Below are 23060 nucleotides of genomic sequence, written 5' to 3'. Positions count from 1 at the left end.
AAGCTCCACTCAATCGGGTTTAGTGGTTGGACTGGAATTGCTCCGACATCCGACCTTTTTGGACGTGACGTTGCCGCAAGAAACCTGTATTTGACTCTATTTCTGAGACTCGGATGAGGTTCCTGTGTCATAAGTTGCATCAGTAGGAGACTTTGCTCCAATGACATGAGGCGCCGCGCGCCACGATCACGTTTTAACGGCTGTGGCAGAGGGCGCGGAACAACATGGATCGCAAGCTAACAAGCCAATACGAGCTCTTCACGGCCTGATCTCATGTCCGAATCCGACGGAATTGATACATCTCCTGAAAAAAGCATCCAAATAGTCTTTTATTTGACCACGCACCGTGGTATTTGAGGTCTGCCATGTACGATGAGACACGAATCGGTACTGGTCCTGTGACCTTGATTGGCCTGAGGCCGAGAGGCTTGCGACGGTCTATAAGTCCTTAGGCAACAACATCTTGCAAAGCCTAATTACGATCTTAACGACGAATGAGATACTACAACACGAAAGTTTGTCTCTTGGTCTATGGATGACTAGAGTCTCGTTTCATACACAATCATACCACCTTTCTCAACCAAACGTCGGCATCTCATACATGTCATCGGGATCTGAGCAGGGTTAGACTTCAGTCATGGTAATGATTCAAGCGCAGGCAAACTTACCCTTGCGATTCTCGATAATGTACTTCTTCGTCTCTGCAATGTTGTGGTTCAGCTCCGTGTAGAGCTCTTGTTGCCTGATCCGAACGCTCTCGTTCCTCCTCGCCGCTCCCCGAAGGGCAGCCTGTGCCACATGGAAGCGTGATGTCTTGTTCACAAGCATCATATCGAACGGTGTCGTGGTGCTTCCCTCTTCCATGTATCCGTTGATGGTGACTCGATCCAGACGGGGCCGTCCGGACAGCAGTCCCTGCAGTTCCGTCGCATACCCGTGATAGTTGAAGTGAATTGGTTTGTCGTATGTGAACAGATTGTCGAATGCCTCCGTTGTGAGAGCATGCGGGTGAGCGCCTTCATTTTCGAGGATCATCAGATCCGTCACATTAATGACTCGGACACGCAGCTCGGGACAACGCTTGCGCAGAATGGCTGCCGCAGTAATGACTTCAAACATCACCTCGACGCCAATTCCGACCAGTACTACATCCGGATCCAGACCGTTGTCGGTGCTGCAGAACCTCCATATGGATGCGCCGGCTCTGCAATGGCTCTCTGCCTCTTCCGGTGTCAGATATACCGGAGTTGGCTGCTTCGAGCCAACCATGAGATTAATGTAATTCTTTGATTTCAGGCAGTGGTGAAGAGTCGTCAGGAAGGTATTTGCGTCCGGCGGCAAATAAACCCGAGCAGCGCTGGGCTTTAGTTTCAGCACTGCGCCGATGAACGACGGGTTCTGATGCGAGAAACCATTATGCTCCTGCCTCGTCCATGTGCTCGTCTCGATATAATTGATACTAGCTACATCGCGGTGCCACATTGTCTCTAGAGCCTAGGATTCTGTCAGCATCCCATTTTAGACTGGGCAACCAGAGAGCGCAATACCATCTTGATGAACTTAGCGTATTGCACCATCATGGTGTGGATGATTCCCAGGAAGCTCTCATAAGAGGGGAAAATACCCGTGCGGCCAGTCAAAGTGTATCCTTGGAGGAAACCCTGGCACATGTGCTCGCTCAGCACTTCAATGACACGGCCTCCTCGAGCATTTGAGAACTGATCCCATTGGAAGTTCCTGCCTGTGCGATCCAATGCCGCGCTCAACTTGTTGCTCTCGAGTTCGTCCGGCGAGAAAAGTCGCACTCTGTGAGGATTAAGCTGGAAGACCTCGTCGATGAGCTTCCCGGTTACTCTCATTGCACTTTCTTGACTGCCTTTGTCAATGGCGAAGTGTCTCCAATCCGGGAGGTTTGGCGGTGCATATGCCTTGTATGCCTCCACGCGTTGGCCAAGCTTCTTCGAATCCTCGGAAGGAATGATAGATTTTATCTCGTCGATAATATCTCCGTTTTCCTTGAAAAGCTCATTGGGACCGTACGACGACAGCCACTCATGGAGGGCCTGCAATTCCTCCTTGTCCTTCTTCGCTTTGGGAAGCGGAACCTGGTGCGAATGGAATGACCCCTCGATGAACTTGCCGTGCAGTTTCTTGGGTCCCGTCCATCCCTATCAGTGATAGGTGCAAGCGTTAGCCAGACTGATTCTCTTTGGTAGTCTTTACGTAGCGGACATACCTTTGGAGTGCGCAAGATGAGCAGCGGCCATCTCGGCTTCAAGATTGGCTTTCCAGACCGTGCTGCTTGCTGTATTTTATGAATTTCGTCGACGGCCCAGGTCATGGAGCGATGGAGATCGGTGTCGATATCATTTAGATCTTGAACAATGCGGACCTGGTAACCATAGCCAGTGAAGAGAGAAATCAATTCTCTATCATCCATGCAGCCAAAAATGGTGCGCTCGCTGATCTTGAATCCATTCAGGTGCAAGATTGGCAGCACGGCACCAGACTCAGCAGGGTCGATGTATTTAATGGCGTGCCATGATCTACGCACGTTGTCAGCGCCAGGTCCATATAGGAGTCACCTTTTCCTCGGACACCTACGTTGCTGTTGGGCCTGATTCGGCTTCACCGTCGCCCACTACGCAAGCGACGATTAGATCGGGATTGTCCATAACTGCGCCGAAGGATACCGCAAGAGCGTATCCCAACTCGCCTCCTTCGTGAATGGCACCAGGCGTTTCAGCGTTGATATGACTGACGGAAGTCAGCTACATCCACTACAGCATTTTGACGGTAAACTCTCACCTTGGCAAGCCGGCTGTCGTGCTGAATGTGGAGATGAGGTTACGGAGACCTTCGGCGTTTCGTGAGTAGTCAGGATAGAATTTCTCCAGTGAGCCTTCCAGCCAAAGAGAGGCTAGAATGGCTGGCGCGCCATGTCCTGGCCCTACGACATAAAGCATATCGAGGTCCCGCGTCTTGATGAGATAGTTCAAGTGTGAATATACCAAGATCAGTCCGGGACATGTTCCCCAGTGGCCTGGGAATAAAGTTAGCGCATGAGTTGGGTCTCTCTATAGGGTCAGTCACAAGTTGGAGCAGGCAGTCAATCGTACCTAGAAGTCTCGGCTTGATGTCATCGTGTGTCAGGTTTCTCTTCAACAGCACATTGTCCTGTAGGAAGATCATCGCTGAGAGACATTAGCAAGAACAGCAGACGACGTATAAGTAGCCAACTTGCCTGCGGCGATGTATGAAGCCGCTCGACGGAACTTAATTAAAGCATCGCAGGCAGGTTGTTCCAGACTCGTCAGGTCCAATTTCACTTGTAGCTGTTCCACTACATCCGGAATATGGGAAGGTAATGCCTGGGGATTTGGTGTATCAATGACTTCTCCTGGCATTGTGAAAGTTTTTCTTCAAGTCAAACTGATTCCAGAGGTATGTGTATATAATGAATAACCTTGCCAAGTTTCGTGGTCCAAGCGGGTAACAACCAAGCGCACGATCGACAATCTCAGGCCACAAGGAGAAGGATTCCGAATTGTCTTCAAGTGAACGAGTCTGGATCAAATAGATAGATGACACAATGTGCCAAATGCATCGTCGAAGTATCGAAGCACCCGGTTGAAATACTGGCAAGCAACAACAAACTCCCACCAGCACTACGTCACCATGAACCGACCCCTGACATCACCGGGAACAACAACAGCGGACAGAAGACAACACAATGGCCAAACAGTGTTCATCTCTGGTGGTCCCATAATGGCGGAGAATCATCCGACCAGGGAATTGGCTCAGTATAATATTCCGGTCTGGCCGTCAGCAATTATTCAAGTGACACTTCTATTGCCTTACGCGTTTCCCAACTTCCCCTCACTGCTCTCCAACATGGCACATAAGACCATCCTCTCCGTCAATGCTGGGTCTTCCTCCGTCAAGATCACTTTTTATACCCTCGAGAATCCCCCGAAAGCCATTGTAAATGCACAGATTTCCGGCATCACCGCTCCTCCGCTGAAACTGAAGTATACTCGGGGCTCAGAGGAGCACAAGGAGGAGGTGAAAGACCGCCTGTCGACCCCTCAAGATGCATTTAAATTCCTCCTGCAACGCTGCTTCTCTGATCCTGAGTTATCAGAAGTCACCAGTCCAGAGGATCTAGCATACATCTGCCATCGTGTCGTCCACGGGGGCGACTACAATGAATCAGTGGTAATAACGAATGACACTTACCACCGGCTAGAAGAGCTCGAGAATCTAGCTCCTTTGTACGTGTGATCTTTGAAGGAATTGGAAAAGAGTGGCTAATGACCCTGATTACTATCAGACACAATTATTCTGCCCTGGAGATCATTCGCACTTGCAAGCAGGAAATTCCCAACGTCAAAAGCGTCACGTTCTTTGACTCTGCCTTCCACCAGACGATGCCTGAACATGTGAAGACTTATCCTATCGACCAGGGGATTGCCAAGGCAAATGGTCTCCGTAAATACGGGTTTCATGGAATCAGTTATTCCTTCATCCTGCGGTCTGTCGCGGAATTTCTCAAAAAGCCAGTCGAGGAGACCAATATCATTGCCATGCATCTCGGAAGTGGCGCCTCGATGTGTGCGATCAGGAATGGCAAATCAGTAGACACGACGTAAGGTGATGAATCCTAACAGTAACATCGTGCATACTGACGGGAATGGTTCAGAATGGGACTCACTCCCTTGGCTGGATTACCAGGTGCCACACGAAGTGGTAGTATTGATCCTTCGTGAGTGCTTCACTCCACGCATTTCAAAGCATCATAACTCATCGTTGTCAGTCTTGTGTTCCATTACACCAACGAAGCTGGAAATCTAAGCCCCGCGAGCACAAAAGAGATGCATATCAGCAGGGTGGGTCATTCCTCTCTCAGCCATCACGGACGAAGCTTATGTTGATCGCTATCCAGGCAGAGGAGATCCTTAACAAGCAATCCGGATGGAAGGCATTGACAGGAACAACCGACTTCTCCAAGATCGCTGTTGAGAACCCCCCATCCCACGCCCACAAGCTTGCTTTCGATATCGTCGTGGATCGCATCCTTGGGTTTGTTGGAAACTACTTCGTCAAATTGGACGGCCAAGTAGACGCGATTGTCTTTGCTGGCGGGATCGGCGAGAAGAGCGCTCTTCTGCGCAAAGTACTTGTTGAGAAGGCTCGGTGTCTACGAGTGGCCGTGGATACTGCGGCAAATGAGACGGGGCCAGCGGAGGACCAAACGGTCCTGGATATCTCGAAGGAGGCCGGGAAAGGACCCCGGGTGCTTGTCTGTCAGACAGACGAACAGGTAAGCCGTCGTCCCTTGACCTCATGTTTGAATGAGTTACTAACACATCTGATTAGTTTGAGATGGCATATAATTGCATTTTGACTTATGATAAATGAGCTACTTCCTAGGCTTTGTCTTGGCGAAGTTGATCCAAAACTTGGACTTATGTTATATAATGATAATGATAACGATGTAGGTTCGACGAAATAGCAGCTGCTTTTTATCATTCATAACTTCCTTAACCTTTTCCATTAGTGTCATTCCGGACTTTGTTCATGGTCCTGGATCACATCGTGTCGATCCAGCAGGAGTGTCTCCGCCGCCGAGATATATATAGAGTATCCGGGGCATCGTCGACAACAGGGCCGTCCCATCAAAACTCAGCATAACTTCCAGGTACTGGTAGTAGATGAATCGCGGTGCAGTCCACACCCCTGTCGTTTCCCAGAAACTGGATGTACCATTCCATTGTCTCCATCGTCCCTCAGCAGTGAGTACCAAGACCGGGTGGGACACAAATAGTTCTACGACGGTTCTAGGCTCGAAGTCAATGTACCTTAGCTAGGCCAGACGGGTCACAGCAATCCTAACCAATAGATCTTGGTATCTATCTCGGCCTGCATCCAATGAATAAACGCTTAAGCTCAGAATTTGTAATGATGAGCACAAAACCGACAGGCTGGATGAGCTCTGATCACTCCTGTGCCACAGTCAGTGCGTGTATAGAACATCAGAGTGTAGCGCAGAGTATATCTGCGGGAGCACGGGATGTACCGTAGCTGGGTGGCTGTCCACTAGTCCATATCATTTTTGATGTATCAGAAGTGATCAAGTAGGATTTTCCACAAACAGCTAGGCATTTTCGTCGAAATATAGGGGTAGATCAGGGGTCCCAGCTGCAGGCGGGATCTGCACCTTGCATATGGAAGTAGACAGTGGCGTCTAATCCCGACTATCTATGACAAATTAAAGTACCTCTCCACATCCAGATCCAATCTTGCAGACGCATACACCCTCCCCGATTTGATCTATCGCTAGAGCGTCCATATCCCGTATTCTCTTGGCCAGACAACGATCCAAAGAGCTATTGAACGCAAAGAGACGGTGGGCAAGCAAACTGTGGCCGAAGTTCATTATACGGAGTACTGCAAAAACCATGAGAATGAGAGGGGTGGAGATATACCAAGGCTAACCACCAATCTACATAAAGACAAATGTCTAGGATAGATCATGCAAGAAGTTCAAAAAAATGGTCCCTACGAGGGTCGAACTCGCGACCTTGGCGTTATTAGCACCACGCTCTAACCGACTGAGCTAAAGGACCTAATCCCTATGAGGGTCGCACATTTTTGACTAAATGAGCAGGCTAAGGTTATTGCACCAAATTGAATTTAAATACGGAGTAGTCGAGTTCCAGGACACATGGTCCGATGGTAGGTAGTGATGTAGAAAAGTTCGGCATGCATCATGATTAGACTCTAAATTTCAATGTACGTCAATAACTCAATATACAAATTACAAAGGTAGAACAGATGCGGGCATCGTGACAAGTTAATGTAGGCAACACAACGTGATCTAGCAGGTCTCAATTCTGTCTAGTAAGTTCACTCTAAGTTCAACATCATCAATTACCAGCAAAGCACATCGAGACCCATACTAAGGGTAAAAAAATACAAGTCCAAAAAACTGGTCCCTACGAGGGTCGAACTCGCGACCTTGGCGTTATTAGCACCACGCTCTAACCGACTGAGCTAAAGGACCTTTGTGGAGAAAGGTCCGCCTTTTTTGACTATATGTCTAAATGCAAAATAGGCGTCCGCTGCAACTACGCATACATCTTGGCACGGCCATGCAGTACTTGGAATCCCCATGTGTTTAACAGTGGTCCATCGCCACCCAGATAAGACAATGGACGCATAAACACCATTGGTGTCAACTGTACTCTCGTCGCATTCGCAGGATGCCAGCGCCAGCCAAGGGTGAAACGCCTCACTCTGGCAGCTACGAAAGGACATACAGGTATCATTCACCTCTTATTTAGTGATGATTCTGGTACCAGAACTAATGGTAGCAACGGAAGCACGGCATTCTCATATGCTGCGGCTGCTGGACATACTACACCTATCAGGCCACTCGTTGCTCACAGAGCAGATGTCACTGTGACTGAGTTAGGAAGCAAACAGTGTCTCCGCTGAGCGGGATGAGAAGCTGATTTCGATGCAAAGAATCCACTTCCAAGGCATGACCACCACCCTGTTGTGATGCTGTTTCAGTGCGGAGCGCGGTCTGACATGAGAACAAATGCTGCTCTCTTGTGCCGCTACCAATGGTCATGAGGCTCCCCTGAGTGTGTTCATCGAGCTCTGGCAGTGTTGGCGCGAAACCAAAGACAATGATAGCTCACACCGCTGTCATAGGCTACTCAAATGGTCACGAGGACATCGTTCAATATCTCTTGGAGACAACTAAATTGCATACTGCCACGTTTGATGCTAATGGATCCGCTAGCTTGGGCCGCAGCAAACAGAAACCCCGATGCTGTTTGACCATTGCTGTGGAAAGGGGGCAAAAATAGGGACACCAAACACGACAGAATGTTTGAGCTGCTACTTATCAATGATGGAGTCAGCACCAGCGTCTTCAGAATATTGATTGGCCCATTGCCATGGATTGTTTCAGTCAGAATGGATGCGAATCAGTCGCAAGGGTGTCCAGCCAATGTTGGCCAATACATCCTGAGATCGGAATTGGCGATCATGATTGGCGCACTACTTACACACGAGCTTGCACGGTGTTTTTTTCAGAGACGGCCAGGAGCACTATCAGCTTGCATCTGGTCTTTCCATCGGAGACATTATATGTGTAAATAAACCTTCAGCGAGCCGACCCTGTTACATTTGGGGTTGAGTTGGAAAGCCCCTACCGTCACGCTGGCTCTTGTAATCAAAATTCCAAAAACTCTCCCAAATGGGTCCTTTAGCTCAGTCGGTTAGAGCGTGGTGCTAATAACGCCAAGGTCGCGAGTTCGACCCTCGTAGGGACCATATTTTTACTCCTTGTCCTTTAAGGACAGAAACCGTCAGTACTTCTTTTTTGAACTCAATTCTTGCGTCGGACATGACACCAGCCGGAATCTATCCAATTCCCACAACAAGATCCTTCGTTCTCAGAACCAGTAGTCCCTAGTCCCACCAATCAATTCCTGTTCTAGAACTCTCAACCGCAGCGCTGGGACCGGATGTAGTTCCCCGGCTCTAGCGCAAGATGGATCCTCTCTATGTGGCTTATACAAGGTCAATATGTATAGAGATAGCTCCTTCTTCATCTACGGAGTACTCCGTACTTTCTGTAGATTCAAACGCACTTTATGAGTATAATCCATGGCGTCCTCCATTTGAACTCTATCTCATGCAAGAAACTCATGATCCAGGTCACGGGGTGGGTGATCAAGAGGAGGATCATGCAGATCCATTACTTGACGCCTCCAATCCTAATACGAAGTAATTTTGTCCATTGAAGATGAGTCCCGGAGCCATGCATGATGCCACCTTATCTACTCGGTACCATTCCAGAGTACCCTGGGGTCAGTGGATACCCAATGGACACCGGATGCTGGACCGGCATGCAGCAATATTCTCACCTTCATCATGATAGGTGGGTTTTGTATTGTTTTGATCGATATGCTCAGGCATGCATTTCCTTGCATACAGTCCGATACAGGTTTCCAGGAATTAGTGGGCCTGGGACTAGATACGGAGTGATAGAGTCGGATTTGGTGGCTTGTATTCTCTCTCCACCAGTATCTTCCCACAGGGTTTTATGACGGAGTGGCTGGGAATTGAGACATTTCAAGAGGGATCGGCAGTGCAGAGTGTTTTGTGAGTGACTATTGTGCTACTACGGGATTAGGAATGTCGTGGTGTGGCAAATTAGTTTGTCCTGAAGATTATGGGCGGCCGAGAGCATCATTACGTGATTGCCTCACTGTCACTAGTACTAAGGTACTAGTAAACTTCTACGGAGTAGTAGTTTGGATTTGATGTCTTTGAGGTGTAGAAAATGGAGAGTACTCCGTAAGTCCATTCGCAGTAACTACTCAAAATCAGGAAAACATCTGAGAGGTGGAAACTCAAGAAAGTCAACAAGGTTTATCTATCAGAGCTATCGGGTAAACTTACCTAACCTTCCCTGTCGCAATTCAGAATTCTTTACAGTACCTATCCAACGGACCAACAGAACTCGCTGCAAGGATTCAAGCAAATAGTAGTTGAAGATTTTAAATATGTCTGTCTCACAGCTGACCGTTATCATGTTTTAGAATGATTCGAAATTAGGAACTAGGTAAAGCAGTGTGCAGGAAGCAGATTGCCTCCTGGGTCGGGGTCTGAGAGTTCACTTGGGAGGAACCTGCGAGCATAATATGTGCAGATTACAGAAATCAACAATGAAAAGAAATTGATTGCTACTGTCTTGATTGCGAGTTGCGACTTGCAAGTTCGTCAGTCATTGGTTTATGGAGGCGATTGGTGTCATCGCCAGTCATCCATCAATACCTAGGTACTCTGTTGTCAGTGGTGACGGCGAATTAGTGCATTCGGGTATAGCGCGCCTAATTGGGAAAAGCGCTTCGCTGCCGCTTGACGTTGGTGTGCGTGGTCTATATAGATGTTGTACTGTAATGGCACCAGCTACTGCTGTTTGCCCAGTATGAAGGGGGATGGTGAAGTTCTCTGGATTGGATGTCAAGCTTCCAGGCTGGCTGACAGTGTCACTTTGAGCGCTTATCAGACGATGCTTCCTGTTACCTAAAGCGAACCCATGTTCTCAGGGATGGACAAGCCTAGTAGCGTCAAAGACCTTGGAGAGATAATGGACAGACTTGATTGAAAAAATGAGGACTGACACGAGGTTGCATAACTGAAGTAGAATTAGACCCATGGGCGGAGTTATATAGAATGATCTCACGGACCAATTCACTGCGAAAATAGACCAAGCACAGGAGAATCCCAATGTCTATCCTGGAACATGCCTATGGCAAGTTACTAGAGAGTTAAATTTTAGTAAATGACTACTAACCATCATTTCGTGGGAATCGAGGATTCAATCAGTATGAAATTATCAAATTCGTTGGAGTTACATCGTAGTAAGTACTCCGTATGCTTATCAATATGACATCAGTTTGAGCATGGCACCTAAAATGTGAGCCGAACCGATGTGATGACCAGGTAGGTACTTGCCTAATAGGCTACCCCATATTACCAACTGCAGCCGTAGTTCCTTATTTGGAAAATAGACAACATGCAGCGTGAGGATCGGCTATCTGATTAAGATGATGAAGAGCAATAATGTCAGTCAATCAATGACCAGTTGGGACATTATTGCAATAGTCGTGTCATTCCCTAGCTAGTATGGACCTTGGTTGCTACGGAAAGGGGCAGGGCGGGACTGCTGATTCCACCAACCCAAAACAGCAAGCTCAACGGTTTTCAATAGCTAGAGACCAAGAGAGGTGTAGTTTGATGATTCTAGCCGTGTGCACGGTGTAAGGTATTTTCATTTCCCTCTGTTCCTTTATTCCGTCCTGCATCAATCATGTGACATTGGTGCTGTATTGATGGGTACCTGACATAATTATTGACCGCTGCAGAAACTCACTTCCTGAGAGGGGAAGGCATGACAGCTTGCTGGAACTACTACCGACAGAGAGCCGGAGAGAACAGAGACGTATTTGGCCGTATGCAGCGCTAAGGGGCTACATACTTAAGTTCGTGGTACCGATCTCCAACAAGCTCCCGTACCCGACAGAACCATGGTACCATCCCGACGGGTCTTCTGGAATCGTTCTGGAAGTGTGGAATCCAGAGGCTGAAGGCCAGAAGCTGCCCGTCGGGAAGATCGACAGAATACATAAGTGGTCAGCCACAATGGTCACTGCAGAGTGAGGCTGCAGGTTGTGGAAAGGTACGGGTGATTTTCTGACACTTAGCAGTTAGCTTTAGGCCAGTTTGCAACATTATGAATGAGCATGGATGACCGTGTTCGATCAATTCAAACCATAATTTAACAAGAGATCCCACGGGTCGCGCCAGTGTCTCGTATTTGATCGAGGTCAAAAGTACGAAGTTTAGTTTGATTGGATCTTCAGATCATCTCTATCACCCTCGTGGTCTACCTGTCACAGATGTGATCGTCTACGAGTCCTCCGATGAAAGGCTGCGAGAGGAAAATACGATCCTGCAAGCTTTCCTCTAACTCTCCCTTCAGGAGCTGTGTTGAAGCATCCAAGTCCGTCAAAGAACAATCTTGGCAATTTGGGGCATTTTCTTCTCTGACAGTTCATCCGACAACGCGCTTACTGGCAGACATACAGAAGCACCACAGATATGGAGTCGACTCTGGTGGATTTCTTTGGTGACGCGGGAGCAAATCACTCTGGAACCTGGCTGAGTTGCGGCTGGGAAGTTGATCTGGACAGTCTGGACTCCGTACAGAAAACGGATACGTACACAGTACACTATAGATATCTCAATATGAGTCCTCACGCAGCCCAAGATGGTACAGGTACAGTACAGACAGTACCGTACAAGCTTAGAATGGAAGGATTCCATCCTTCTGCCGCGGTTTTCGGTTTTCCATCCGCCCCATAGTGGCGAGAGGCGAGGCTCAGCTGGAAGCTGTTTAGAAGGCCATGTGGTGGAGAAGTAGACGACCGATTTAGGTACCTTAACGCGCTTGATGTATGATTGGCTGAACGCCAGGAACCACACATGTCTGGTCTCCAGGGATCTTGAACCTTTAAGGAGAAGGCGTCAAGTCCGTCAGAACAGTCCCACTTTCTGAGCCGGAACCGTTGGATAAGGCGTTCCAGAAGTCGTACTCCGTGACCTGTACGGAGTACTCTGTAGGGTTTGAGTGCTCATACTAGGCTCTCCTACTAACCTTCAGCCCACCAGAAATTGATTTCCAGTCTGTAAGCCGTATGTTCTGAGAGGGTCTTGTGGCCACGCGGGTACAGGCAGTAGGGCAAGACGCTAGAACAACTAGAAGAACGCGAGAAGAATGCTAGTTGCATGGATTACGGAGGCTAGTCCAACGGGGGCGGGAAATCAGACGGAGAGGATTGGCCAGCTCTCACACTGTGCCTTCCTACGTTAGGTGGCCCCACTGCCCCTTTCGTCGACTAGCCCGATTTCCCCGGCGACAGGGAGTAACAACCACAGTCGACAGTGTCAATTTGACACAGACTAAAAAGGGCATAAAAGGATACAAGACATCTACGCATCATATCAACATGATGCTCTCAGTCGATACGTCGCCGTCAATACTAAGGGAATCCTGGAACATGCCAGAGCACAGGAAAGTCCGGAACTTGTTCAATGATCAGTCTCACCTGACATTTTGACTCAATCAGGAGAAGTGGACCAAACTAGGGGAAGAATCCCGAATCAATAGTCGCCCATCATGGTGGACTTCCCGAGACTAAGTAACTAGGCAGAAGGGCGGCAAGCTTTTGGATTGGTTCTATTTATCCACTTTACGGCTGTTGACTTTTAGTGGTCTCAACGGGTTAAGATCAGCTATGGAAGGCCCGGTGTTTACAGAGTCTACGGAGTATGGCATGCCATCATCAAGGAAAATTGAGAGACTGATATTCTGTGCCAGAATATGCAGGATCAGCTAGGCGACAATTACACAGATCTCCCAGGCCATTGAACATTCTCATGCATGGGATAGCTTATTTCAACCAAGGCTTGACTGGCAGAATTCTTGTCCTGTAAAGATATCAAGAAACTCAATTGGTTCCTTACCATATCGTGCATTCACCCAACAAACGACAGCTATTGAAATTGCATTGAGTCACTGAGAATACAATGATTGACTTGGAGATTTAGGAGTTTCAACCCAGGACACCCTTCTAGAGCGATTATACTGAACACGGCTAGAAGCAGGAGGATAGCTTGGAAAATTCAAGGGTAGGGCTTCCGGGAGTCACAAGGTAATTCCGGTAGTACTGTAGATAGTTGAGTGAACTAGGTGCTACGGGTATTAGTCAATAGTAATTAATCACCCCCCTCAGCCATTTCCGCCTCACAGGAAAACCACGCGACAGAATCGGGTGTAATGGGGATGAGATCATGAGCCTAGATTAGGCGGAGTAACCTTGGGTTGAATTCGGATCCATCCGTTCTGTTCCAGTGGGTGAATGGGTGCCATGGGTCCCCACCCAAATGCATATACCCAGTCCGTCGTGTCCGAAGAATCGGTTCCTGCTTTCTAGCTTTCTTCCAAGTGGAGAGCTGGAACTTTCTTTGCCTTTTCTGTTCTGGATCTGTCCAGCTTTTCTGCTACAAATTGTTTTGTCTCATCTTTTCGGATATTCATCGAGTCTGTAATGATAACGCCTCACAGAAAGGTACTTCAACTCTGAGTACCAAAGTACTAAGCACTACGATTGCTTGCTTGCTAAATGGTTGGGTACGGGATTCCGTGGGATAGCTTACACACGTCATTTCGAATCAGGAGGATCGGGTTCATCCTTGCTAGTGGTCTCTGGCTTACCTCGGAGGTCAAACAGAATAATCTGAAAAAGCTGTAGCCAGCAGAAAAAAGTGACAGGTGATGAATCAAAGTACAGTCACTCACTGTCAGCAGGTGGGATAGCTTTAACAAAGACAAGAAGGGTGGTTGGGTGGACGGGGCCTTAATAAATAAGGAACAAAACGAAACGCTATTAGCAATGTTTCGAGAATAGAAACTAATAAAGTCAATTAAAACTAGCCAGGAACACCCAGGAATAGCCAGCTTCACATGAATATTATCCTTATTGGAACTTTTAATAGCCTTCAGCTTCTCTGACTCTCAGAGCTAGAGAACCTCAGGTAGTCTAGTACTCCATCCTCTGTACTGTATCTGTAAGTAGGTAAAACCCCTAAGAAAGGGGGGTACGCATCCACTGCGTCGCGTACCTCTCCCCCGGGACAAGGGAACGGGAGAGCCGCTAAGAACAGAAGCTCCCCCTAATGATCTGACTTTTGGCCAGTTTCTCCTGGATCCGATATTGTTTTCTTTTTCTCGTCGTATTATTTTATTTTTATTTGTTTCTGGTATTGTTAATTCTCTCTTCATTTTTAATTTTCAATTTTTTATTTTTTATTTTCATCATTAGTATGATTTTCTCTTTGATTTTTCTCTTTCCTTTTATGAAATTCTTAATTTGAGATCATGTTTTAGCCTTCTCAGATCTTTGGGGGAAAACTAATTGAATAAAAAAAGAAGATAATAAAAAATCTAGGAGGAATATTGTCCATCGTTCCATCACCCATACCTAATTTACAACACCTATATATCTCTATGATGGACCCCCTTCAAGCTTGCTAGTGAATTCTTCATTCATTCCTCAACCACTCTCGCCCTGCCCTCTTTCTCCTTCTCCTCCCCTTCTGTCACCTTATTCTCATACGTTCCGTGCTCCCTCTCATTCCCTTTGGTGCTTTCCACCACTCGCAATCATATCATCCTCCCCTTTCAGTGACGTTACCAAAGCGCCTTCCTCCCTCCCTTGCGATACGTCCAATCGCATTTTCTTTTTTTTGTTCAGCGGAACATACAGAGCTGCTTCCGCGCCACTATTATACTCCTTTGTTCGAGAGATCGACCTCCCTGCCGTCTGTTGCATTAGTCTATCCCATTTCGTCGGGCAGATTGCGCTTGGATCGAGACTTGCATTTCACGACAGTTGCAACAATTCGGGCTTCAGAAAGGGGGAAAGCCAAATACAAAGAAGAAAAACAAGCAAAGGTCCTTTTAACATTGGATAAACACTGGACCTGTCGATTTGATTTTCCGGCTCCACCTGGCCTCCATTCCTACAGTCCATTTTCTCGGATCATTTCAGCGTCACATTCCTGCCCTACAGGTCGTCTTTTTGCCGCTACTGGTGCTTGTGCATCAACAAGTTACAATACCCTCTTTCCCAGCTTCAGCGCTGTGGATATCCTTAATAACAAGAGGTTGCGCTTCCAATCTCGTCTGCAGCCGCACCATCTATCGCCTGCATCATCACCGCCTCTTCTCGTTCGAGGACATTGATCACGACATTTGCCATATACACACGATAATTTTTTTGATTATTTGAAAAATATATTTAAGCCCCCCCAAAGGAATCTTTCTTTTATTTATTTAATTGCTCAGTGAGTCCCCTTCTCTGCATTCGCACCAATTTTCCTCCATCCGTCTGCCTCTCAGTGGAAATTATCAATATCTAACAATGGCTCTCTGTGTAGAATCCGAGATGATACTCCGGGATCTGTCAGCTTTCAACATGGGACGAGGCGCCTATGATACTACAGGAGTAAAGAAGCCTGGTGCTCCTCCACCACCGCCGTCCACTCGATAAAACGCTTCTGAGAATCTCACACCACATGATACTATGACTCCTCCAAAAGGACAAAGTATTCGTCTGTGGTTGCATCATAATCTCCTTCGCTGGCGCTCATAGTGATTGGAATTCGTGCGTCTGCCTGCTACATTGTTGGCTCTTCTGTAAGTTTTCCTGATGGGCTCTATTCGAACACCTCGCTGACAGATATCTAGTCTTTGTAACACTATTGCATCTTCGATATCACTTTATTTTACTTCTTGCTACCTTGCTTTAATACCCTTCGACTTTGCTCGACTCCAGCGTTCGCGTTCTCGACATTAGCAACCGCTGATCTGATCTTTTGATTCTTCGGCCTCCTATTCGGTCACCTACACTTTTTAATCTCGCCGACATGAACCATCTCGGACGGATGATCTGTACCACCAAAAGTGCTTTTTTGTTTTGAGGATGTTTTTGTTTGTTTCAGGCGTTCGGCATAGACAGGGAAGGGATATTACATGGGATACATGGGTTGATACCATAGAGCTGAGGGCCTCGCGGCCAAATTTGTTTTTCTTTTTTTTTTTCTCAGAAATTTCTTTCCTTTGTTCGACATCGATATTAGCATTGTGGGGCTTTCTGAATTCTATTTGCCTATGTACTATATTGACAGTACGTTGAGAATAGACGCAAGTGTGCCTTGTGCCTCTGCAATCAGGATATTTCTCATGTTCCTTTATTGAAATTTGATAGTTAACCTTGGCCGAGCCAGCATACCTTGAAAGTTGATTCATTTGTTCCTGAGTAAGGCATATTAACGGGAGCATGCAGGCCAATTCGCCCGATTGACAGTTGCCATGCATCATCTCAGCCTGTTAGTGGATCATGGGACCCTGGTCGGAAGTCAAGGTGTTCGTTGTGCATGTGCTTCATCCCTTGGGCAGCTACATCATGGATGTATCTGGTGCCGGGCGAATCATGCGGTGCAACGTTGGCATTGGAGATGACTGAAGATGACTGAGCGCCATGCCACAATTACTTATCCGACTAGCCATAGACCTGTCTGCAGGCAATGACATGTTCATTCTTTTGGCCTGTCGGTACGGGAAGATTGTGGTTTATACTAATATAGTACATAGATGGACACCTGAATACCTTTGAAGGTACCTTGGCTTGGGCAGGCTGGATCGACCATGACGGGTAGCTTGCAGCCAATTATATTGGACTCCGCTGTCTCCCATTGTTCAGTGCATGTCTATTCTGACTGCATTTACCCCCACTAGGTAGATGAGCTGTACGTCTCTAAGTCTTCAGGAAACAGAGAGCTATACCAATTAGTCGCAATGACTTCCCTGGATATGTGCCTACATTTCCACTACGACTGATCTAATTATCTGGTTGATTTGTGAATCAACCAACCTGAGGCGGAAACATCCCGTGACTACTGATGCCAGTGGAAACCGACGCTAAACCAGCTTCGGTAGCCTCATCTCCATAGGTCATCGCTGACGACTACGCCTCACTGGATACATGCCTGCCCACCTAGGTAGTAATCACCCATCACTCTATCTACTGGTTTGTGACAACTTTGAAAGCTGTCACCGCTTGTTCTACGACTTCTTTATCCTTATCAAACAGCTTTGTCAGGATCGGATTTCCTGCAATACGGCCTGCGTACTGTAGGCAGCCTTGAGTTACTACCCTGGTCCTCCGCGCTGCCGACCAGACCGCCTAACGCGAGCTGACACTCTTCGCTCAGCGTTTGAGAGCCGGTGTCCGTGTGTGAAGTACCTGCAAGAAGACCTGATCACATAAAGTTGGGCTCGCCGGCCATGTCTGACTCAACGAGCGCCAACGCTCCCAAGCCGAGTAGCAGCGTCAAGCTCGTGCTGTTGGGAGAGGCCGCTGTTGGAAAGGTACGGCGTCCCGGCATAGACTTTCCTTCCTACCCGGTTTCCATTCGTTTCCGTCATACACAGGTAACCAGAAGGGTCTGACAATTCACTGAATTGCCCCTGTTTTATAGTCATCACTCGTCTTGCGATTTGTCAACAACGATTTTCAGGAGAATAAAGAGCCCACGATTGGAGGTAAGTTAACCGCTGAATTATAGCCACCGAAATCTTTTGCCAGATGCTGATGAGCTGTTCTTTGAAATTAAGCCGCCTTCCTGACGCAGAAATGCTCGCTGCCTACCCGCACCATCAAGTTCGAAATCTGGGACACAGCCGGCCAGGAACGCTTCGCTTCGCTCGCTCCGATGTACTACCGTAACGCCCAGGCGGCGCTGGTAGTCTACGATGTCACAAAACCATCCTCTCTCACCAAGGCGAAACACTGGGTTGCCGAGCTTCAACGTCAAGCCAGCCCTGGAATCGTGATTGCACTTGTTGGCAATAAGCTGGATCTCACGAGCGATGACGGGGAAGCAGCTGAGCAACCACAAGCCAATGACGAGCGCGAATCATCTGGCGTTGAAGGCGAGGATGCTACCGGCGACAACCATGAGGAGCAGGAAGCTACCCCAGGAGATGCCCGGAAGGTCTCGACACGGGAAGCTAGTGAGTATGCGGAGGAAGAGAGCCTTTTGTTCTTCGAAACTAGTGCCAAGACCGGCACGAATGTCGCAGAGGTTTTTACTGCGATTGCCAATGCTATTCCTGAAAGCAGCTTGAAGAGTGGACGAGGTGCCGGTGCTGGAACTGGTCAAACTGCCCTCAGTGCTGGACGTCCCGCAGACGATACGAGAGTCAACCTTGGAGATCGAGCCGCTGCTACAGCCAAGGAAGGTTGCGCCTGTTAAATTGATTCTTCTCTGTCAGAATATCCTTCTTTTTTCCGAATATGCATATCATGCTGTAAGCGCCATAGCTTTCAGTTCAGAGATTAGTGTGGTCCTGAAGCAGGATCGGCCTGATTCAACTGCATGCAACCTGTCCTAATAGTTCAAGGCGTGTTCTTTAATTCCCGAGTTACTCTGTGACTGCCTGGGAGTTTTTATTTCTTTTGTACTCCTGTTCATCTCCCGAATGTCTTGCGATTGTGACTTGCTATTGATCCCCAGTGTGTTTGAGCCAGTGTGAACCTGATTCTTGAACATTGTATTTTCTAGTCGAATGTGGGTAATATGATAGTCCACTTTGTCGAGGTGTAAAATTGAATGTCTTAAGAGAAACCTACTATGCCAACTCTATGTACAAGACTAACAAGAAGTCCTCCATAGTCTGTCGATGACTTGGTAAATACAATCTGCCTTAGATGTTACTGCCTCAGGTGTAAAGGGCGAAGAAAGTCACGGGATGAGCGTTCCCCTAAGAGGGCAGAGGCTAACCCCACAACGGCAAAGCGCAATACCGCTAAGCGAGGCGCCGAGACTCCGATCCCACACCAGCACGACCGAGCGCAAATTGTAGGGTAGGAACTCCGTCCTGAACCTCGATTATTTTCCCCTTCGACGACCAACTCCCCTCGCGACAAGGAAAGCAGCACCAGCAGCACAGCAAGCTACCCGTCGCTCGTCTGCAATCATGGCTGCTATCAACAAGATCGCCCACAACTCGCCATCGAGGCAGAACCCCTCCGAGCTGGAGACTGCGATCGCCGGCGCTCTCTACGACTTGGAGAGCAATACACAGGACCTGAAGGCCACCCTTCGGCCCCTGCAGTTTGTCTCTGCCCGTGAGGTAAGACTCGCCTGATTACTTTGTCTTCCAGTCCGCATGAGTCCAGTGTCAATTACACCGCAATTGTTCTTTTCGGAGCGAGGAATTGGAAAAACAATCAATATTGGACGGGTGTGGTATATCAATATGCTTGATGGGATTGTGTGCGGAGATTGCTCTGTGTGCACCTGCTTGTTCCAATGGCAGATTTTACACCCTTTTTTTTGCAGTCTGGGAAATAGGAAAGACTATATTGAAGGGTGATAGGGGTGTGATGGACACTGGACTCTACAGGTTTTGTGCATACATATATTTTTTTCAGGTCATCTAACACGGTACTACAGGTTGAGGTCGGCCACGGCAAGAAGGCCGTTATCATCTTCGTCCCCGTCCCTCTCCTCCAGGGCTTCCACAAGATCCAGCAGCGGTACGAAATGCCAAGCAGAAACCAGTATCACAGCAGGTGAACTGCAGAACTGACAAGACTGTTTGTGTAGCCTGACCCGTGAGCTCGAGAAGAAGTTCTCCGACCGCCACGTCCTCTTTGTTGCTCAGCGCCGCATCCTGCCCCGCCCTAAGCGCTCTGTCAACTCCCGCACCAACCAGAAGCAGAAGCGTCCTCGCTCTCGCACCCTGACCGCTGTCCACGACGCCATCCTCAACGACCTCGTTTACCCCGTCGAGATCGTCGGCAAGCGTATCCGCACCAAGGAGGACGGCAGCAAGACTCTCAAGGTCATCCTGGACGAGAAGGAGCGTGGTGGTGTTGACCACAGACTCGATGCCTACGGCGAGGTTTACCGCCGACTAACCGGCCGCTCTGTTGTCTTCGAGTTCCCCCAGAGCGGTGCCGCCGAGTACTAGATTTATTTATCCTTGTCAGAATCATGTGGTTTAGGTAAATAAAGCGAAGTGCACACGGAGGGGTCCTGGTGGGATTTCGTGTCGGGGGGCGGGTTCTCGCGAGAAAGAGAGAGACAGGAATGAGAAAAGGTTGACTTTTTATTTCCCACGCACAAAATATGCATTCTCATCATGGCCCTTCTGCGATGGGGTAGCTTGATCTGGTTCTCGGGTACAAGGATAAAGGTTCCTGAATGAAAGGATGCGATGTGATAATAAAAAAAATCATGATCTACTGGTTCCAGGCTTTTCTATCCGGCGCGGTTAAAAAGACTCTTGATTTCTTCCATCCTTCTCATGGCACACTCCGCTTCCTTCTATAAAGAAACCCATGGCAAGGCCTTGAAACCTGGACCGCCTTCATGCTGCCGAAACTTAGTATTCAGCATTGCGCTGATGAGTTGCCTTGCATAGTATGTGGTACAGGAAGCAGAGTCTTTTGTTATGATCACCCGAGCAGCTGTAGGCCCTCCATATGTACTCAAACGATCAACACAATGGGTATGTAAACTATCTACGGAGTATATAGATGTATCCATGTAAAGGACAGCGTCGCCAACTATGCAAGTTCAGCCGTGATCCGGCCAACCCCCAACACCATCCAATACGCCAATTCTCGCTTGACCGTATCGGAGTTCTGCCCCTTCCCAGCAGCCTGCTCCATCTGATTCTCCGAGTCCCATTCCATACGGACAAAGACCGGGATCTCCAGGACGTCTTCGTCGGGCTGGAGCTGGTTCTTGGGATCCTGGGCCTGTCCGCTCCAGTCGAGGCTGGCATTGTTGTTGTTGGTTTCGTCATTATCGTCGGTACTGGGGCTGCTAGCCCCGTCTCCGCCCTCATCATCACCGAGAGATTGCCGTCTGCGGGTCCCTAGACTGCCGCCTGGTAATGTCCCAGGGACAACTTCTAGGACAACAGTTGTCCAGTTCCGCCCCTTGTCCCAGACTTTGCCCGCTTCTGCGACTTTTTCGTACCCGAGGTTCATCCCGCCGGAGCGGGAGGAGCGATTGTCTCCTCCAGTTGTTGTGCCCTGCAGGGCTTCATCCCAGACGTCGCTGTTGGCTCCGATGTCGAACTGCGGGCAGAGGATTGTGACTTTTGTGGCTACGCGGCCTGGTGTTACTGAGGGTGTGGCGAGGGTTACCCGGACAGGGTCGAACATGTGGTTCTTGAGTGTCAGAAGCAGCTGGAAGGGTTTCAGCGGGGGAAGGGCGTCCAGGTTAGGAGCTGAACTGGATGCTGAAGGTGTTATTGCGGGGAGGCCCGTGGGTGGTCCCAGGGCTAGAGGTCGTAGAGTTGGTAAGGGTATGTAGCTGAGGGCAATGAGACGGATGCGAAACCGGGTGGACTGAGGTTTGAGCTCAGGCTTGACGAGGATGTGCTTGCACGACTTGCAGCGTTTCGAGCGCTTGGTTCGGAGTAATACTGGTAAGGGGAGAAGGTCTTCCACGAACCGAACATCAGGGGACTGAAACATGCGCTGCTCGATGGACGCGAGGCCGTCCCAGCCACATACTTCCGAGGAAATCCGCTGGATGATGGCGTCTTCGGCGCCGGGAGTCGCGACCTTCAGACCCTCGCTGGCGGTTAGAGCTTCTCTCATGACCGGCGGCTTTGATTTAGGTTTCTTATTGGCGCTACCGTAGAGACTGCTGAGCCGCGATGAGGCCGCATAGAGAGACATTATACGGTTTAGAGCACCAGGTGAGGCAAAGCCAGGTCCAAAGTCAGTGCCCAGAGGGTCTGTGGGCGATGTGGACGTCGCAGCTATCTGGTCTTTGTAGAACGCCTTGAGCGCGGAGAATCTCCCATCCGAAGTCAAAGGAGCCGCAGACTGGTCGCCGGACGGCGTAGATTGACCATCTCTGCTTTCCCCTGGGGCCGGAAATTGATCGTCGATGGTGGAGTATGTGGACAGGGGAGACTTGAGCTCACACACGGACTTGGACATCTGTCTACCCCGCGCCGTTGTGGTATTGGTCATCTTGGAAAGCTGTGTACAGATGTTGGTGGGCTTGTCAAATTTGATTCCAATGTCCAGAGATGACCACATGCAATACGCGCACGAAAGCACCCATGGTCCTTGTTGGCCTTCACTTCCCGCAACATTCTCGAGCGTGTTCACTGCAAGAGGCGCAGTGCATATGGGGCAATTGAAGCAGTTTCTGGCACATCTAACCGAAGCACACAGCTCTTCAGCGGGGAACTACTTGCGAAACAGAACCTAATGGTACCCACCTATTACCCTCACTTCGGACCATGCTGCTCGGCGTCTCGAACAGACAATTCGGACAATACCAGCACACAATCTCCTCTGTGATGCATCGCGGACACTTTATCTGATGGCAGTCCTCACAGTACAGCAGCTGTTCCGGGGGGTACAGAGAGAAGTTGGAACGCGGAGCTCGAGGGTCGAATGTCTGCTCCTCCTCCTCTTCGGTATCCGCAGCTGTTGAACGGTCTCCCTGTTCTGGCTTTTTGGCGGGGGACTCTCGCGATCTTCGTTTTCTGGAACGATCAGGAACAGGGGTATCCGCACATGGACAGGAAATATAGGTATAGGGAAAAGGACGCGACATGATCAAGGTGGGGTTTCTTTCTTGGAGTAATCGATAATAGTACTAGATTGACCGCGAGCGGAATAGTGTCTTATAAGGAGTAATTGAACCATACCAGGATCGCCTTGGTACGATATGAAGCCTACTCTGATGATGATTAGCTGTCACCGTTGGTAGGCGATATGTATTCCACAGCGGGACAATCTCACAATTAAAGAGCATCACTTCAGATGCGTATAGATTTGTCAATAAGCCATGTCAGCGAGGTA

General features: G+C 48.7%; 5 protein-coding genes and 3 non-coding genes across 8 annotated transcripts; 4 read left to right on the top strand and 4 right to left on the bottom strand.

The window, feature by feature from the left end:
* Window positions 1-648: 648 nt before the first annotated feature.
* AFUA_3G10760 (putative phosphoketolase) lies at window positions 649-3192 on the bottom strand (the record flags this gene model as incomplete). Its single annotated transcript, XM_749450.1, has 6 exons — window positions 649-1494; window positions 1548-2168; window positions 2237-2546; window positions 2605-2757; window positions 2809-2950; window positions 3120-3192. The coding sequence occupies 6 exons, from the start codon at window positions 3190-3192 to the stop codon at window positions 649-651; spliced, it is 2145 nt and encodes a 714-aa protein (XP_754543.1).
* A 486-nt stretch (window positions 3193-3678) lies between these two features.
* Window positions 3679-6004, top strand: AFUA_3G10750 (uncharacterized protein; the record flags this gene model as incomplete). Its single annotated transcript, XM_077804414.1, has 7 exons — window positions 3679-4274; window positions 4334-4648; window positions 4703-4765; window positions 4817-4889; window positions 4946-5323; window positions 5380-5497; window positions 5561-6004. 6 exons carry the CDS (start codon window positions 3679-3681, stop codon window positions 5419-5421), a joined length of 1467 nt encoding a protein of 488 aa, XP_077660566.1. The 3' UTR covers window positions 5422-5497; window positions 5561-6004.
* A 551-nt stretch (window positions 6005-6555) lies between these two features.
* Window positions 6556-6629, bottom strand: tI(AAU)5. The gene has a single exon. It is a non-coding gene (tRNA).
* Window positions 6630-6992: 363 nt separating this feature from the next.
* Window positions 6993-7066, bottom strand: tI(AAU)2. The gene has a single exon. It is a non-coding gene (tRNA).
* Window positions 7067-8275: 1209 nt separating this feature from the next.
* Window positions 8276-8349, top strand: tI(AAU)4. Its single transcript has one exon. It is a non-coding gene (tRNA).
* A 6209-nt stretch (window positions 8350-14558) lies between these two features.
* Window positions 14559-18871, top strand: AFUA_3G10740 (Rab family GTPase). The gene is made up of 5 exons (XM_749452.2): window positions 14559-15495; window positions 15589-15847; window positions 15899-17581; window positions 17692-17755; window positions 17828-18871. The coding sequence occupies exons 3-5, from the start codon at window positions 17498-17500 to the stop codon at window positions 18466-18468; spliced, it is 789 nt and encodes a 262-aa protein (XP_754545.1). The 5' UTR covers window positions 14559-15495; window positions 15589-15847; window positions 15899-17497; the 3' UTR covers window positions 18469-18871.
* A 197-nt stretch (window positions 18872-19068) lies between these two features.
* Window positions 19069-20191, top strand: AFUA_3G10730 (40S ribosomal protein eS7; the record flags this gene model as incomplete). The annotated part of the gene is made up of 3 exons (XM_749453.2): window positions 19069-19348; window positions 19672-19754; window positions 19825-20191. The coding sequence occupies exons 1-3, from the start codon at window positions 19193-19195 to the stop codon at window positions 20189-20191; spliced, it is 606 nt and encodes a 201-aa protein (XP_754546.1). The 5' UTR covers window positions 19069-19192.
* Window positions 20192-20789: 598 nt separating this feature from the next.
* AFUA_3G10720 (putative dynactin Arp1 p62 subunit RO2) lies at window positions 20790-23023 on the bottom strand (the record flags this gene model as incomplete). Its single annotated transcript, XM_749454.2, has 3 exons — window positions 23001-23023; window positions 22472-22952; window positions 20790-22407 (listed from the first exon to the last, which is right to left on the bottom strand). Exons 2-3 carry the CDS (start codon window positions 22810-22812, stop codon window positions 20790-20792), a joined length of 1959 nt encoding a protein of 652 aa, XP_754547.1. The 5' UTR covers window positions 22813-22952; window positions 23001-23023.
* Between the last annotated feature and the right edge of the window lie 37 nt (window positions 23024-23060).

This window comes from Aspergillus fumigatus, chromosome 3 (genome assembly GCF_000002655.1).
Source record: "Aspergillus fumigatus Af293 chromosome 3, whole genome shotgun sequence".
Classification (NCBI taxonomy): domain Eukaryota; kingdom Fungi; phylum Ascomycota; class Eurotiomycetes; order Eurotiales; family Aspergillaceae; genus Aspergillus; species Aspergillus fumigatus.
The sequence above is the reverse complement of the archived record's forward strand: the minus strand, read 5'-3'. Positions and strand labels throughout refer to the sequence as shown.